The sequence below is a fragment of the Chlamydotis macqueenii genome, chromosome 21 (assembly GCF_036417535.1).
Source record: "Chlamydotis macqueenii isolate bChlMac1 chromosome 21, bChlMac1.mat, whole genome shotgun sequence".
NCBI classification, from domain to species: domain Eukaryota; kingdom Metazoa; phylum Chordata; class Aves; order Otidiformes; family Otididae; genus Chlamydotis; species Chlamydotis macqueenii.
This window is the reverse complement of record NC_141576.1, coordinates 9,438,202-9,455,143: the sequence shown is the minus strand read 5'-3', so window position 1 is coordinate 9,455,143 and position 16,942 is coordinate 9,438,202. Positions and strand designations below refer to the sequence as shown.

At 54.4% G+C, this 16,942-nt stretch overlaps 1 protein-coding gene across 1 annotated transcript in view; it reads right to left on the bottom strand.

Moving 5' to 3' along the window:
- Nucleotides 1-2,186: 2,186 nt before the first annotated feature.
- The window catches only part of SPEN (spen family transcriptional repressor), a 67,786-nt gene continuing 53,030 nt past the window's right edge, over nt 2,187-16,942 (bottom strand). Inside the window, exons 11-15 of the mRNA XM_086764369.1 lie at nt 7,011-14,949; nt 6,025-6,438; nt 5,021-5,215; nt 4,364-4,522; nt 2,187-3,621 (exon numbers count right to left, since the gene is read on the bottom strand). Coding sequence (XP_086620495.1) covers nt 3,490-3,621; nt 4,364-4,522; nt 5,021-5,215; nt 6,025-6,438; nt 7,011-14,949 — 8,839 coding nt within the window. The 3' untranslated portion in view covers nt 2,187-3,489. The remainder of the gene's footprint in view (nt 3,622-4,363; nt 4,523-5,020; nt 5,216-6,024; nt 6,439-7,010; nt 14,950-16,942) is intronic.

The window sequence follows — 16,942 nt, the reverse complement described above, 5'->3', positions numbered from 1 at the left end:
TTGCCTGCTCATGTTGAGCTTCTCATCCACCAGCACTCCCAAGTCCTTCTCCTCAGGGCTGCTCTCGATCCATTCCCCGCCCAGCCTGGATTTGTGCCTGGGATTGCCATGACCCAGGTGCAGGACCTTGCACTTGGCCTGCTTGAACTTCATGAGGTTTCCACAGGCTCACCTCTCCAGCCTGTCCAGGTCCCTCTGGATGGCATCCCTCCCTTCCAGCGTGTCAATGGCACCACACAACTTGGCAAACTTGCTGAGGGTGCACTCTATCCCACTGTCCATGTCGCCGACAAAGATGTTGAACAGGGCCGGGCCCAGCACAGACCCCTGAGGAACGCCATTTGTGACCGGTCTCCACTTGGACATTGAGCCGTTGACCACCACTCTCTGAGTGCGGCCATCCAGGCAATTCCTTATCCACCGACTGGTCCGTCCATCAAACCCATGTCTCTCCAATTTAGAGAGAAGGATGTCGTGCGGGACAGTGTCAAATGCCTTGCACAAGTCCAGGTAGATGATGTCAGTTGCTCGTCCCTTGTCCACTGATGCCGTCACCCGGTCATAGAAGGCCACCAAATTGGACAGGCACGATCTGCCCTTGGTGAAGCCGTGTTGGCTGTCACCAACCACCTCCTTGCTCTCCATGTGCCTTAGCATGGTTTCCAGGAGAATCTGCTCCATGACCTTGCCAGGCACAGAGGTGAGGCTGACTGGCCTCTAGTTCCCTGCGTCTTCCTTACTCCCCTTTTTAAAAACTGGGGTTATGTTCCCTCTCTTCCAGTCATCGGGGACCTCACCAGACCGCCACAACTTCTCAAATACGATAGCCAGTGGCTTGGACGTGGACAAGCACATGTCCAGCTGGGAATCCCAGACAGTTGTCTGTCCAGTGGGACAGATGGACAGATGCCCACTCAGCTCCTCCAGTTTCTGACATAAATGCCCTAAAAAAATGGGCTTTTTGCCCCAAAGGCTCTGCTTAAAACAAACAAACAAACAAAAAACCCAGCCATTTCACAGCCTGCCAAGCCCCCCCCCGGTCAGGATCAGGCCCGGCTATGTGTCCGTCCGTCCGTGTGCCCATCTCCAGCCACCTTCCCCACCCAAAGCACTGGAGGGGCTGTGCGTGCACAGAGAGCAGCCGTTCAGACACTGGGACCGGGCTCGGACAGATGGACACATGGACAGGCTGGGAGGGGTCCAATCCTGCCCACGCCGGCGGGGGGGGGGTGTGGAATTGCTGGTTTTTGGAGCAGAGCCTTTGGGCACGTCCCACTGCCCAGCCGGACAGCGGGGCGGGTGGTGGCCGTCACTCCGGACACACGGACAGACACACGCGCAGCTGCGTGTACAGACGTGGCTGACCTGGCCGGGCACACGGACGGGTGAACGTCCGGCTGGGAGCACGGCTGGGGCACAGTCGGAGCACCAGCCGGACACGCGGACAGGCGTGCACCCTGACAGACGGACGGCTGTACACGCTGTCGGCTCTCCTCTCCTTGGCCTGCACGTGGCGGATGGGTGCTGCTCTGGCTGGACTCACACAGTCGCAGGCCCAGGCGGATGCACGGCAGCCGGATGGACTCACGGACGTGTGCATGGACAGTCGGACATCCAGCCAGACGTGCAAGCAGGCACCCAGCCCGACAGGACAGACGTGCCCCCAGCTGCTCCCGCTCCCAGTAAACTCCCCGCACTGGGGCTCGCTCCAAAACCCAGCAATGCCACACACCCGCTCCCGGCCAGGATCAGACCCCTCGCCGTCCGTGTGGCCGTCTGCCCGGCCACCCCTGCGTGCACCCATCCCACCACCCCCGTCCCGGGACACTGGGGGGTGTCTAAGGCCCAGTTCTGACCCCGGGACCCCCGAGTCCCCCTCTCCATGGCAGCACGGCCCTGACCCCCCCCAGTGTCTCCCGCACCTCCCTTTTTACCACCTCCTCTCGCTTCCACCCCGTCCGCAGCTCCCCGGGTGACGAACCCGGGGCTCCAGCGGCCCCCAGCGCTGCTTCCCTCCTGCTCTTGGGTGGAAAAGCAACGAAAGCTGTAAAGTCTGGCACTCGTTTTTCAAAGGATGGCGAGCATCAGCATTCAGGGATTTGTTTTTTGCAGGTAATGAAATTAAAAGCAGAAAAAAAAAATCAACTTTGGTTTTTAACAAATTATTTACAACACACAAGGGAAAATAAACAAGAGATTCGAGTTTACTCAGATAAAATCTTTTTTTTTTTTTTTTTCTTCTTTTTTTCAACCGGGAGCTCGGTGCCGACTCCCAGGGGAGCCCCAACCCCGTCTGCTCTCCCCCAGCCCCGCATCCCGCGCGGCCGAGGGACGAGGTCCGGGCGCCGAGCCGTTTTGTATTTTTTAATAAAGTTTGTAATCCAATGGACACACAAAACAAAACTGCGCTGAGAAAAAAAAAAAAAAACAACAAAAAACCAACAAAAAACCAAAAAACAAACAGTTCCATAAATTAATAAGTGTTAGGGGGCCGAGGCTTTGTACAGGTGTGGGACAGCGCCGCCGCGCGAGCCGGGGCAGGGTTAAATGAAGCGCACTTACAAATGAGTGACAATACAAAGTCTGAGTATGAAAATAAGATTTTCTCTGAAAACACATTTTTGGCACAGATTAAAAAAAAATGTATGTTGTGGGGATTTGATTTTTTTTAAAGTCAGTATTATATATATTTATATATATTATATATATATTTATATATACACACCCACTGAGTTCTGCATATCCCACCGGAAGGAAAATAGCTCTCCCTTTTGTTTTTTGTTTTGTACTTTTTTCAGTGTAAACTGTACATCCCAGATGAAGAGAAGACGGCTGCAGCAGGGGCAGAGTGGAGGAGAGGAAGGTTCACATCCAGCAAAAACAAAACAAAACAAAGAAAAAAACCCCAATAAAATAAAATTAAAAAAAAAAAAAAAGAAGATAACGTGTGAAATGATCCTTGACCCACAAGTTTGGGCAGCAGTCCCAGGTCCTGCGGTCTGTCCTCGGCGCGCGCTAGCGTGTGTCGACATCCGGAACGTCACAGCGTCTCCAACCGTGCAAAGGTCCGAGTCACTCATTTAGTGCAAAGGCAGTTCAGGTTCTTTTTTATTTTTTTTTTCTCCTTTTTTTTTTTTTTTGTTAAAAAAAATAAGCCATCCTTTCTCTTTTTTTTTCCCCAAAAGGAGGCACAGGAACCCCACGCAGTCCGCCCGCCGAGTGCACTGTTGTCCGTAAGCGAAAGCAGTATGTAAACAAACCGGGCAGCGCCGCCGCTGCCCAGCAGCAGTTTGATCGAGGCCGGAGGGCAGGAGGCTGGCAGCCTGGCAGCACTTCCTTGGTTCATTACTTTCTCTCTCTCTTTTTATTTATTTTTATTTTATTCTTGTGTGTGTGTGTGTGGTTTTTGTGGGCTTTTTTTTTTTTTGCTGCAGGGCCTTGGAAAAAAAAAAAAAATAAAAAAACTGAAGTCAGTAAGCAGCAAACAGCTCATACCGACGCGATGACAATCATCAGGTGAGGAGAGATGTTGGAGATGCTGGCGAGGAGGTCCGGGGCCAGGCGGGACAGGTGGCTTTCCGAAAATTCGCAGGGTGGGAAGATCTGCAGAACGTAGGCAGGCTGCGAGGAAGGAAAGCACACGCGGATGAGACACAGGCCGGGGCGACGGCCGGCCCAAAGCGTTTTCAAATGGGACATTCGGGTGATTTTGGGGGCTTACAGGCTCGTAAGCCAGCGCAGCATACAGAAAAGGAGAGGCTGCTCAGTGCGGACCCCGGGGCGGGGAGTTTTCCCACACCCAGGACCCCAGAGCTGGCTGGTTTTCCTGGGAAAGGCACAAAAATTCCCAGGAATTCTCACTCAGCGGCTGCTCTGAGCGCTGACGGCTCATTCTGGGCTGGTTACACCCCGGGAACAGATCAAATTTGTGCCGCTGCAGCAACGCATCCGGAATCAAGGCTCCACGTCACCAAACCCTCCCATTTTGTGGCGAAGAGCAAGAAATGGGCAGGCGTCTGGAAAACCAGGATACGCTGCGAGAAGCAAGCGGGACTCCACTTCCAACGCAGAAGGAGTTGGAAAGCAGGTCTGGCTTGTTTTCAGCCAAAGACGAACAAACTCAACACAGGTCTGGGGTTTTTTGGCTTTGCAGTTCATCGTCAGCAATCACACCAATTCTACCGGTGTGTTGTGATTGGTGATGTTAAGGAGCCAGCGCGATAAATGCGCGGGGCTTATCTCAACGATAAAGACCAGGCACCTCCAACTACAACGCTAAGCACGGGGCGCGAGGCCGCGGCGCTCGCTCTCGACCGAGGTTCCGTGTGCCGAGTTCACCTGCGGCGCCCAGGGCGCCCCGTACCTGGTTCGAGCCGGGGTTGGGGACGTTGATGATGCCCGCAGCTTGCTTGGCCTGCAGGTAGCTGATGAAGGCGGCCTTCAGGGACTCGGTCTGGCTCACCACGTCCTCCTGGTCCCGGCCGCACGGCAAGGCCAGCAACAGGCAGTAATCGCTCTCCACCTGGCAGGAAACACAGCCGCCGCGTCAACGGTCTGCTGGGAACAGCCTCGTCCCGCACACGCGGTATCTGGGGAAAATCCTCTCCGAACTCCTTCCCAGCTACAGAAGATGTGCTGAAACCTCAGCCAGGGCGCTGACAAGGAGCCACACGGCTCCAGTCACCCGAACTCCACTCTCCAGCTTACTCAGACACGTCAGAGCCAGCAGGAATCTGTTCCGCGGCCGAGGGACGGGTGCCTTCAGAGGTTCCCCAGCTCCGTCGGTCCCCTCTCTGCGAACGCAGAGCTACCCCTGCTGCTCACGGCGTGCAACCCGTATTTCACGCTCACCGAGACAAGGAAATTGCACAGCTATCACCAGAATCCCAAAATAACGTGACACAGGCAACGACAGCTGGCATTTCTGTGACAATCTGGGGTTTTTGAGAAGAGCCCAGCTTTCAGCACGCGGGTACCAGCTCTCCCCAGCCACACACCCTCACCCCGTCCAGCCCCTCACCATCATCCTGCGCGCGACGCCCTCCAGTTGCGAAGCCTCCAGCCGCATGCGCTGAGCGATTCGCAGCGGCGGGCCGCCCTCCGGCGCCGGCAGGGACCGGTGCGCCAAGACGTTGTTACCGGAGACGAAGTGCAGCTGGACAGCGGCCGTGTCGTTCTTCAGAGCCAGAAGGCCCTGCCAGACAATGGGGTATTTCTGGGAAGAGGGGGAAGAACCGTGAACCACGAATGAAGGAGGGGGATCCGAAACCCCGCCTGAGCCGCTCGTCTGCCTCCGATACCGTCACAGGCAGTTAAGCCACCAGCGCCTGGCTTTAAGGGCTCGGGACAGACGTAACATCCTGTTGCCCCTCGCGCGCCGCTCCGCGCCTGGGTTAGCTCCCGCGACATCAGCCATTCAGAGTTTTTTCTTCCGGCTGGCTGACGCCTGCGCGGTGCCCTCCACCCCAGCATCAGAGCGCTTCCCAGTCTCCAGCCTCCCGTACCGCGCAAGGCCAGCGGGGCCGTTACCAACGCCCATCTCTCCTTCACAAACGGAGAGCCGAGGCGCAGCGGGAGAGCTGCAGGAACTGCTCAGCGCTGAACACGACTCTGGGTTCTGTCAGCGTCACCTCCTACCTCCCTCCTCTTCCCCAGACTTTGGGATAGTTTTGGGTTTTTTCTTCTTCAGATTCAATACGCTATCACTCCTTCCTGCCATAAACAGCTGCCTGTGAAAACGGCACGGCCCGAGCCTGCAGGCTACGTGAAATGATGACGAGATGCTTTGCATCTCTGATCCCAAGACTCCGGGAAACGCCGTGTAACGTGAGCACGGCTAAAATTCCCCGGGGACAGAAAGAGCCCCGAAAGCAGACAGACAATCCATCGCCTTCTGCGCACCGGAACCATCTGATGCAAGAGAGGTCAGATTTCGGTGCCAAGCTACGCAGAAGCCGATTACTTCTCCCCGGATGAGGAGCACGAGGCTCCTCGGCCAGCAGACGACGAGGGAGCGGTGCTTACCGTCAGCAGCTGAACCATATCCACGGGTCTCTGCGAAACGGGGTGAGGAGACGGCTCCTGTTTGAGAGCGGGCTGCGGCTCGGGGCGGCTGAGGGGCAGCCCCGGCGGGGCCCCAGGACCCGACGTCGTCGGGATAAACATGGATTGCTTGGGCACCGTCTGAGGTTGGTGCGGTGACGGAAGCTCCTGTTTAATCGAAACGGCCACGGGCGAAGGGTAGGAGGTCTGGCCCGTGTCTGCCTGTGCCCTCTGCAGGTGGACGTGCGGGTCCAGCGGCGCCGCGTGCCTATTTACAGCGGGGTGGTGACTCTGCTCCGGTCCGGCTGCCGGCGGACCCTTGGGGTCCTGGGGGATCTGAGGAGTCTTGCTGCGCCCCGGCTGGCTGGGGTGCGAGTGCTCGCCCTCTGGCAGACCCTGGGAAGCAGGCAGCAGGGGAAAAGGACATTTTAGGCTGTGGGTGCATCGGAACTCGTTAACTCAACGACAAGGATTGCCAGGACACCCTCGCAGAAATGTGCGTCTCCACGCCACAGCACCAGCCCTGCTGTGGGGGTGGCTGGGCCAGGCCCCCCTTCCAAATCACCCCAGCAGCCTCCCGCACCCGAGAGCTGACAGCGCATCCCCCGACTCCTGCCCCCAGCCCAATCCTTCACCACGCCACCCGGCCGAGGACGGCCGGCCCACGCGTCACCTCCATGCGCCAGTTCTCCCCCCAGCACCTTTCTAGCTAGAAATCTGCAGGTAGGTTTGAGTCCTACAGTAGTTCCGAAATTTTTTTAGCTTCCTCTAACGCCACGCAGTGTCCAAATCCCATCTCCCAACGAAAAATAGCTCCTTTTGCACTCTGATCTTAGGCAAGGCTTGGAGACTGACCACAGAGAGCTAAACTCGGCTCCTGTGGCCACGCAGAGCCGCGCCGGGGCTGTAGTCAGCTCCGAGTGCTCCAGATTTCAGGCTGGAGCAGAAGAAAGGGTTTTGTTCCTCACCTGAGACGGGGTCATGCTCCGGGAAGGCAACCCGATGGGCGAGGCACCCGGGAACTGAGGGTGCCCGAGCTGTGCCGCCGCATGGTAGTTCCTCATGTCACTGTACACCGAGCGGTAATCGTGAAAGGAGCTCCCCGCGGGGTGCATGATCTGCACGCCGTGTGGCACCACCACGGGCTGCGTCAGGGGCAGTCCGGGCAGCTGGCTGCCGGAGGGGACGCTGAGGAGCCGGGGCTCGCTGTGAGGAGAGTGCGCCAGCTTGCCTTCGGAGGATTTCGGCGTCTCTTTCCCAGGCTGCGGGGTCTTACTGACAGGGGGAGTTTTCACGGCGCCTTCAGGCGTGCGGGACTGTCTGGTTTCTGAGTGGTGCTCGCCCACGGCGGCCATGTGCGGGTGCATGATCATCCTCACATCCCGGGGGACGTTGTACTGCTCGAGCCTGATGCCGGAGGGGTGCATGCGGTACTCTGGCTGCATCACCAGCACGTCGGACTGAACGGAGGCCGGTCCCCGGCACACCGTGCTGTGGTGGTAGTGCATCTCCTCCTCGGGGGGGTGCTGCGAAGACAGGGGAGGCATGACGATGTCGCGGATGGGAGCCGGCTGCGGCGTGCTGGACCGCTGAGGTTTGATCTCTATCTGGGGCTGCAGAGCCGCTCTCGGGGAGTGGAGCGCTTCCGGGCGGATGCCGTATGGGATGCCGGAAAGAGGAGGGGTGTTCATTCTCACCTCGCCCTGGGACAGATGGCCCAGGGACACAGTCTGCGTTACGCTGTGAGGGGGCATAATAACAGATTGCTCGGGATGCATGCTGGAAATGTACTGGGGAACGGGGATTCCCGGCGCCAGCATGACGGGGGTACTGCTCGATAAAGCCGGAGACGAGGTGCTGCCGGGATGACAAGCCCGGGGGAACGGCGATGGCGAGTGCCCGCTGGTACGCGGCGAGTGCGGCTCCTGTTTCGTGACCCCCAGGTGGGAAATGGCACGGTCGGTTGGGGTGCTGGGTCCTGAGCTGACGTGGTTTGCTTCCGAATGCATCTTCCCGGAGAGGGACGGGTGGTGAGGACTGACTCCAGGACTCAGGCTGGAGGGCTGCAGAGCCTTGGTCTCCACTTTCAGTGCAGCCGGGTCGGACAGTTTTTTGTTCACAACCATCTGGTTGTGGACGAGCACCGGCGGAGTGTTTACCGTCTGAGCGAGGACCTTACCAGGCTGAGATGCCGGCGTCTGGACAGAGAGGTGGGATGAGTCCGACTTTTCCAGCGCAGTGCGCTCCTGTTTAACGGAGGAGATGACGGGCGACGTGTTATAAGGTGGTGTTCCCAGTACCAACGAAGAATGGGTGGAAACAGTCCCGTAGCCTGCCGAGGTCTGGGAGCCTTTTGGCGTCGGCTGCGATGGCGTGATGGGCTCCTGTTTAATCTGAGACTTGGACACGGACTGCTGAAACTCGATGTCGACGGCGCTGGCTGGGGGAATCTGGCTGATCTTGGCACTAATTCGCTGAGGGCCTTCCGTCTTCTGCCCTGAGTAACTCAGCAGCACCACGCCTTCCGAGGTGTTCACCCGCAGCCCAGGACTGGAGCCCGTCTCTACAGGCCTCTCCTCGATAATAGACATTGAGCCCGGATGAAACCTACTGTTATCGTTCGCGCTTGACCTCTGCTTAAATTTCGGCGAGGGGGCATTGACGAGACAGGTCTGGGTTTGGGGAGCTTGCTTCACCAGGGTGATCCTCGGAGCCTCCTCCAGATCCACGCTGTGGGGCATCCTGCTTATAACAGACGTGGCTTTGGGAGCAATCACGGTACTCATCTTCTCCTTCTCGGTAAACACCGGTGCTTCGGCCACCGGCGGGTCCACGGCGTTGGTGACGGGAACTGCCGGCTTCTCCTCAGAAACAGGTTTTATGGCCTCTGCTGCGGGGTGGAGGGGGGCCTCCTCCAGACGAGGCGCACTCACCGGCTCGGCATGCGTCGTCGTCACGTGCGTGGAGGTTATGCTTGTCGCCGAGACGTACTTGGGCTCCATCAGTATCTTCCTCAAAGTGCTGGAGTTCGTATCGATATCTGACGCCTTTGTGTCCGGGGGGAGAGCGGGAGGTGGCGTGGAGCGGGTGCGGGGTTCCTCGTGCCTCACCATCCACTCTGGCACCTTGGCAGCGCCGGAGTGAAGGGAGACGATCGCGGTGGGCACCGGGGCGGGCAGCTTGGCCGCTGCCGCAGGGACAGCAGGAAGGGCTGCGTTCGGAGCGCTCGGCGGCGTGATGGGTGCGTTCTCCATGGGCGACCGTATCTTGAACCCGCTCTGGCTCCCCTCGTCGAGGGGAACCGGCGGGGCAGCCAGGTCCAGAGGAGCCGGAGCAGGCGCTTTTGGAGAGGTGCTGCTCTCAGCGACAGCTTCGTGCACAGCCACCACAACATCAGCAGCTGCGGCCTTGCCGGTGTCAGAAGGACTCGGCTCCGCAGATGCCGGAGCAGCAGTTTTACTTTGCTTCTCCTCCTTCGCAGCTTCTTCGGGTCTCGCCTTAACGTCATTGGCAGGGGGCGACTTGCTCTGCATCCTCTCCGGCTCGAAGGCACTGACTTCAGCGGTGTCACCCTTTCTGCCCGTGCTCCTTTTGCGTCTCTGCCGCGTGGTTTTCTGACGGCCCTTCTCCTTTCGAGCAACTTCAGCCTCCTGCAAGGTCTCGGCCTCCTGCGCCGAGTTGGACGATTCGCTGAAGCTGACCTCGACCTCCTTGCTCTCCGTCTCCACTGGTGCCGAGGCAGAGCCAGGAACCGGCTGCACCACAGGCTCAACAGCAGCCTCCGTTTCCAGGATATTATTCACCGCCTGATCCGTCTCGGGCTCCATCTCCTCCCGAGGCGACGGTAACACCAAAGGCTCTGCGGGGATTTCAGGTTCCGATTCAGCGGGATACGTCGGGGGCGCAGGAAAGCTTTCCGTCTCCCCAGAAATATCATTGATGATGGAGCCGATGGCCGCCGCCAGCTCCGTTTCGCTAGCCTGATGCGCCGGTTTATCTCCTTCCTCCTCCTGACGAACTTCAGGCACGTCTGCCGTTGGCTCTTTGTAGGCAGCAATCGACGGAGGCGTTTCGGTGAGCTTTGCGATATTCTCCACGGCCTGCTCGAGCTCGATCTGCTTTGCTAACTGGGCAGCTTCGGGGGACTGCTTTGGCTCCCGTATCACCTCTTTTTCCGGTTCCAGGAATGAATCTTCTACCTCATTCTTACCAAAATGGGGTGGCAAGACGTCCTCTTTTGGAGGGCTCTTCATTTTGGCCGGCGACACCGCCACTGGCTCTGCCTCCTCCTCAGCGGGCCGCAAGGCGCCCTTGACCTCGTCCACGTTGAGGCGTATTTCTACGTTTTTGAGACAAACGGATGCTTTATCGACAACGGTTTTGGTATTTTTATACCTTCCTCTTTTGGATTTTGTAACCTTTTCTGTTGCAGGCTTCTTCTCCATGATCTCAACCGTGGGGATTTCCAGCTGGGTTTTCTCCACATCCGGTTCTTTCCTATCGCGTTTCTGCTCACTCGCTGCTGGCTCCTTCTCAGTCACTTTCGCTTTGCTGCTGCTGTCACCGACGCTCGATTCCTGCCCGCTCCTTTCAGCAGCATCCTCAGATTCAGCAGAGGTATCGGCTTTCGGTTCGTTCTTCCCTTTCTTACCCTGCTGGCTGGTGGCAGCTGCTGTGTGACTGTGTGTCAGCTTCTGGGATCTGGGAGACCTCCAACCTTCTGCAGGCTTAGGAGCTTCCACCGCATCTTTATTTTCAGCCTCCTCTGCCTCTTGCTGTACCGGCTCTGTCTTTATGGGAGAGATGTCCTCCTCCGGCTTACGGCGGGTTTTCGGAGGCCTTCCCCTCCTCGGGGTCGTCGGAACAGTTGTCACCGTTTCCTGCGGTTCCTTTTCCCCTCTCTTCCTGGTGGATCTAGTAACCTCCACAGAGTCCTTCACCGGAGACGGTCCTTCATTGTCCCCCGTGGTAGCGTAGACCGACCTTACATTTCTGCGCCTAGTCCGGCCTATTGGCAAGCTTGGCTCCACGTTTTCCGGCTCTGCGGCAGAACTAGGGGATTTAGCAGCATTCCTCGAAACTTTCTCTGCTTCCACTTTCAATTCGGAAAGTTTCTGCATCTCCCCTCGAGGAGAGCTCGACCTTTTAAGTTTTTCACGGTCAATTCTTTCGCTCTTCCTCGTGACAGGCTTTTCCACCACGTTAGCTGCAGTCGACTGCACGGGAGTCTTGGAGCGTTTACTCTTGTAGGACTTTTTATCTTTTACCACAACCGGAGGTTCGACTTCCATATCGTTGTCGGAAACGGGCGGCAGGACCTCGGCAGCCACCTCCACTTTTTGACTCACACTAGCATCAGCATTTGCAGAAGGCGGGGGATTTTCTTCTTTAGGCTCGGCAGCTTCATCGGACTTCTGAACCAGCTTGGGTGGTGGTGGAATCAGCTGGGCACCCTCAGATTCTGGATCTGCACTGGTTTCTGCTGGGGAAAACGAAGCTCCGGGAGTAGGAGGCTTGGTATCCAAGTATGAAGGATGCTCTGTTGCCACAGCATCCTCCTCCGATGCCAGGGGTGCAGCAACAAGTTCTTTAACAGTTTCTACGACTGGCGGGGGTTCGGTTTGCTCGGGTGGCTCGATTTTGACAGGAGCAGCGAGCTCAGGAAAGGGTTTTTGTTCCTCTGCTGCAGAAGCAGGTTCAGATGGTTTTTCTTCTTTTACCGAAGCTGTTTCCACCACCACCTTTTCGTTCGCTACCTTCTCAGAAGCAACCGGTGCTGGTTCCTGTGGTAGGACAGCAACTGAGGAGGGACCAACCACTGAGGAAGTTTTATGTTCTGGTTCTTTACTATCAGGAACCATTTCTGGTGTTTTCGGCTGGTTTTCTTTATCCTCCTGTTTTTCTGCTTCTTTTGGTTTCTGATCTTTCTCCTTTTCTTTCTGCTGCATTCGCGTGAGTTCAATAAATCTACTGTGGAAGAGAACCACCGGCTCTTGCACCAGATCGGCCGCGCTGTTAGTCCCATCGGAGGAAGACTGCCTCCCGTACAACCTACCAGAAATGAAGTCAAGATCATCGTCTTTCCTCTCTAAATGCTGCAGGCGCTTGGAGTCCTGTTCAAAGATTGAGCTATGCAAAAACCGAGAAGCAAACAGTTCCTGTCTCTCTTGTTCCTCCTCTTTATGATCTTCTTTCTTATCATCCAGTTTTCCACCTTCCGAATCAGTCCTGATTTTTTTCTTTTTCATATACCAAGATGGAATAGGTCTGGGAGCCGAGTCAACCTTCTCTTTGTCCTTATTGTTTCGAAAACTAGCGAATCTCGAATCCCAATCTAGAAAGGACCAGTTTTCTTCTCTGGAGGATGAGAGAGACTTGGCTCTTTCAAGCAAGGCCTTTGTGTCTGGTGTGATTGTCTTGTCCAACGCAAAAGAGTAAAATTTGTTTCTTTCTAAGGAACTTGACAGTCTTTCCTCTCTTTCACGTAACTTTTCTTCTCTGTCTCTTAATAAAAAAGATAACCTGGAGCTCTCTAGCAAGGACGAAGCTTTTGGGGAATGGGGCTTGTTTTCACCGTCGTCATCCGAGTCTGAAGGCACCTCCCCGGGTTCCAGGTCTCGGACAGACCGTTTGCGTATGCTGTCTCTTTTGACGATGCTGCTTGGGAAGCTGATATCAACTCTACCGGGCTCCTGCTTCACTTGCGTTTCCCACCTACTCGAGTCATCCTCCGAACTCAGTGCGGATAGTTTTATTTTAGCCATTTCTGCCATCTGCTCCCTTCTGCTGGAATCATAAGGATTAAATTTCAGCGAGTCCTCCCTCACAGTCATGCTGGAGTACGAAAGACCCTTTTCTTCTATTTTAGGTGACTCTTTGGTTTCCTTTAATGGCATCAGCCTCGGAGAATCGAGAGTGTCGTCATCTTCGTGAAAGGGGAAGTGTCTGATGCTAGGGGAACAGGACGTCCTTTCGGAGTCCTCGCTCACCTGACGAGAACTTCTGTAGTTTCTTTCTCTTTTAGTGCTAATTTCAAAATCAAACTGGTCAGTCTTTTTCCTTTTACTGGGCGGAGAGTCATCGGTGACATCTTGCGGAGGTTTTCCCACCTCGTGGACCAAGCTTCGCCTTTCATATTCATCCACCTCTTTCTTTGGACTGCCGAACTTCTCCGACTTTGCAATCTCCATTTCCAGCTGCTGTTTTAGCCTGCGGCTTTGCTCCATTTGTTTCCTGTAGCTCTGTGTGTGGTCAATGTCAATACCAATTTTCTCCTCCGTATCAGTTGACTGAGGTTTCTCTTGGCCAAGTTTATGGTCGGATGTGTCTTCAGGAAGACCAGGGTAATTCTTCCTCGCGTCCTCTCTCTCTGTTCCTTGGTCGTCTAGCAGCTGTACCTGTTTATGCTGGGGTTTTACTGGGTTTGACTTTTTAGAAGGGAGCTCCTGAACTTCCACCGGTTCATCGGCTGTCTCCATTAGCCTCGCCTGCAAATCCAGGGTGGGACGCATGCCAACCCCACCAACACTGAGAGTCTCCTGAATTTCTTTGGGACTAGTAACAGGAATAAGTCTTTCCAGTTTGAGTTTTTTAGATTCCCTTTTAAGCATCTCCTTCCTCAGGGGTTTTCTCTCCAGTTCTCCTTCCCTTAACACCGTCGCTTCTCTAGATGAAGCTGTTGCATCAAGCTGCTTCTTCAAAACCACGCGTGCATCTTCCTCATCCTGGCTGCTTCTTTTTGCTTCCAGCTTTTGCCTGTCGGGCTTCAGATTTGCATCGGCAAAACGCCTTTTACGAGCCTCCAGCTTGTCTAAATCTACCGCATTGGCCCCCTCGGAAGCTTGCTCTGTCTTCAAGTGCTTTTTGGGTTTCACTTTTCCCTCCTTATCCACCACTTCTATGTGACTGGCCAGGGCTTTCTCTTTTTGTACCTTGGCTCTGACAGGCTCCAGTTTGGACTGATCAGACTTGGCTTGCTCAGCTTGAGACATCTGCGTTTTCTGTTCGAGAAGCGGGGACTTCATAGTGTCGTTATCCAGCTTTGCTCTCAGTTTCTCCAAAGCGGGCTGATCAATAACTTTCCCTTCCTTCTCTTTCACTCGGGTCAAAACGACGCAGGGCATCAGTTCCAGGCGGTTTTTAGCTGTCCCTTCTTTGTCGCCTCTCTCTTTACTTTGCTTGCTATTGCCCTTCAGTTTTTCAGGGCTGGGCTCTCTCTCATTCTCTTGATCCGTTTCAGAAGACTGAGAGCTGGGAGAATGGATTTTTGCTTTTCGTTTTTGCTTATCGGTTTTCTCTTTTTCTAATTTTTCCGGCTTTTCCTTCCTCACCAAGCGTTTCTCCTTGTCGACCCTCTCCTGGTCGAAAGCACGCTCCTTCTCTGTTTTTTCGTTTTTTGCGTAACGTTCCACGCGGGCTTTGTCAAGCTTGTCGTATCGTGGAGGAGACAGAGAGCTGCAGCTGCCGCTGCGATCTGACGACCTGCTGTAAATCCTCCTCTCCGAATCGCTCTGCAGCCTTTCCGACTGGGAGGGAGACGCTCCAGGGCTCTGCGGACGCCTGGAATGCGTCGGGCTCTGGCTCCGTTCAATTGGTCTCCGTTCGTGGTCTCTGTCCCGATCAGATTCGAACCGTTCCCTCTCCCGCTCTCTCTCCCGTTGCCTGTAACTGTACTCCCTTATGTCTTGCTCATACGGATCGCCTCTGTAATCCCTGTACTCGCGGGGGTCGTCATAGTATCGTGGGTCGTAGTAGTCTCCTTGGTAGGGATCCCACTCTGCATAGAATTCTCTGCCTCGAGCTGGGTATTCCCGCCGAGGATCTTCAGGATACGTCCCTGGAGTCCGAACAGTCTCATAGTAAGTACGATCAGGGGCATATTCGTAAGATCCTCTTCTTTCGTCTCTGCTAAATAAAAGAATAAACAGGTTACTGTTCCTTTTCAAACACACTGCGTTACCATGGTCTTTGCTATGGAGGGGAATCATTTTACGGTGATTTCTTTATACGTGCATCAGGGCAACCGTACACAGCTGCGTACAGATCTAACAACAATGAATCGGTGTGCGGTGGATTAAACGCTTTGTTAGCTTATCAGTTACCGTACGCAGTTAATTGGTCAATTTGTGACAGCTCTGCCTCACCTTTTCATCAGCCTCACCGCTCCATTTTTGCCAAATTCAAATACTGCACTAAATAAACCGTAAAATCTACACAGCACCTGCACACCCGTGCACAATCTGTCACGGTGAAGACCACCCCAGCTCACAAACTTCAAACCTACCTCTGAAAACACGAGTCAAGTCAAAATTCAGGGCTGGAACCTCTCCAGTACTAAGTAGTAAAATCTCTTTAAAAATCCTAAATTCTGTAAGTGATCATTTAATTCCAAGATTAGCTCTTCCACTGCATGCGACATGCTGCCGTTGCCTATTTACAGACCAAGTCAACCAAAAAAACCATGTTGTTTATGGGAGCAGGTGAATTCACGGGAAGCACTCAGCAAAATAAGTCAAGCCATCAGCGCTGTCATGTCAACACCTCCGAACAGCAAAAAGAAGCCATTTGTAACTCTTTGGCAGAAGGGTGGCACAGAGCTGGCGCTCCAGTTCTCCATTACAGTGCTTCGCACACTCAGTTTCACATACGGTTATTCAGCTCCGCAGCTCACGTTCTATGGTAAAAGCTGACAGGTTCCACACTTCAAGAAATGTACAAAATTGAAAAAGAACACAAAGCAACAAAAGGTGGAGGACAAAAATGTCATTCTCCAAGCAAAGTGGGACGTTGCAAAAGGCAATTGTAAAGTTAAAACACTTAATCATTGTTTTTGTTTGGGTTTTTGTGGCTTTTTTTCCTCCGAGTCCTATTTAGCCTGGCTACAACTACAACCTAAGAGAATGTGGCCAGTGCAGGTCTCGGCGTCATTGCTGGGGACTGCAAAATGCCAGGAGGAGCTCAGAGGAGGACCAGAAGATGCAGAATTACAAGACTCACTACAGAGCTCGCTCAGTCACTCTGTGATTCATTATTCCTACGTATCCTGTAATGACTGTGTGAGTGTAATGACAGAAAAGGAAAAACAAGACTAATGTGTACCCAAGCATCACATTGCTCCAGAAATCAGTGTTCTACTCAGAATTATCTCACAGCAAAGACAAGCCCAGCTGACTCCTGTGCGTGAAAAGATAATAATGCGCTTCTCTTTTCTGAATTTGTGCAGTTCGGAGGCAATTACCGACCGCTCGCTGGCACATCACAACATCTGGCCAGGACCAGGGAATGCATGCATTCATTGCCATTGTGCAAATCCTGACTGCCAGTTTCCAAACCCTCCTTGCTTTTAAATCTGGCAATTTTTCATATACGTTAGATCAATCTATTTTGCTGCAAAAACCTACTGAATTTGTCTAGGGCACAGGTACAATCAGTGTCACACTGGGCTTGCTCAGAGGTAAACAAGAACCCTCACAGACTGAGCCAGCCTCTGACGGCAACAGAAATGCACCCACACAAAAAGAAAATGCTTCCCTCTCCAGCCTTCGCTATAGTCCTTAGTCATAAAAACACAGAAGTTTATTCAGCCACTGGAGAAAAAAAAAGCACCACCAAAGGCAGGGTGGTTCTGTGCCAGGCTGCTGCCAGCCGGGCTGCGCAGAGCTCAGTGGCCGCGCGGGGGAACGCCAGCCTCTGCAGCGCGTACAGAACGGCCAGGCAGCCGCACGACAGCTGCTGCAGAAGGGCATCCACACAGAACACGTTTCTCACGTCAAACAGGAAAAAAAAATTGCAGCCTCACTTGTATTTTATTATTTTATCAAGCTAATAAAGGACACTGTCGAAAAGGGGTAAGTGTAAGACCAAATTCCACTCCTTGCACAGCAGATGAGCAGCAGCAGTT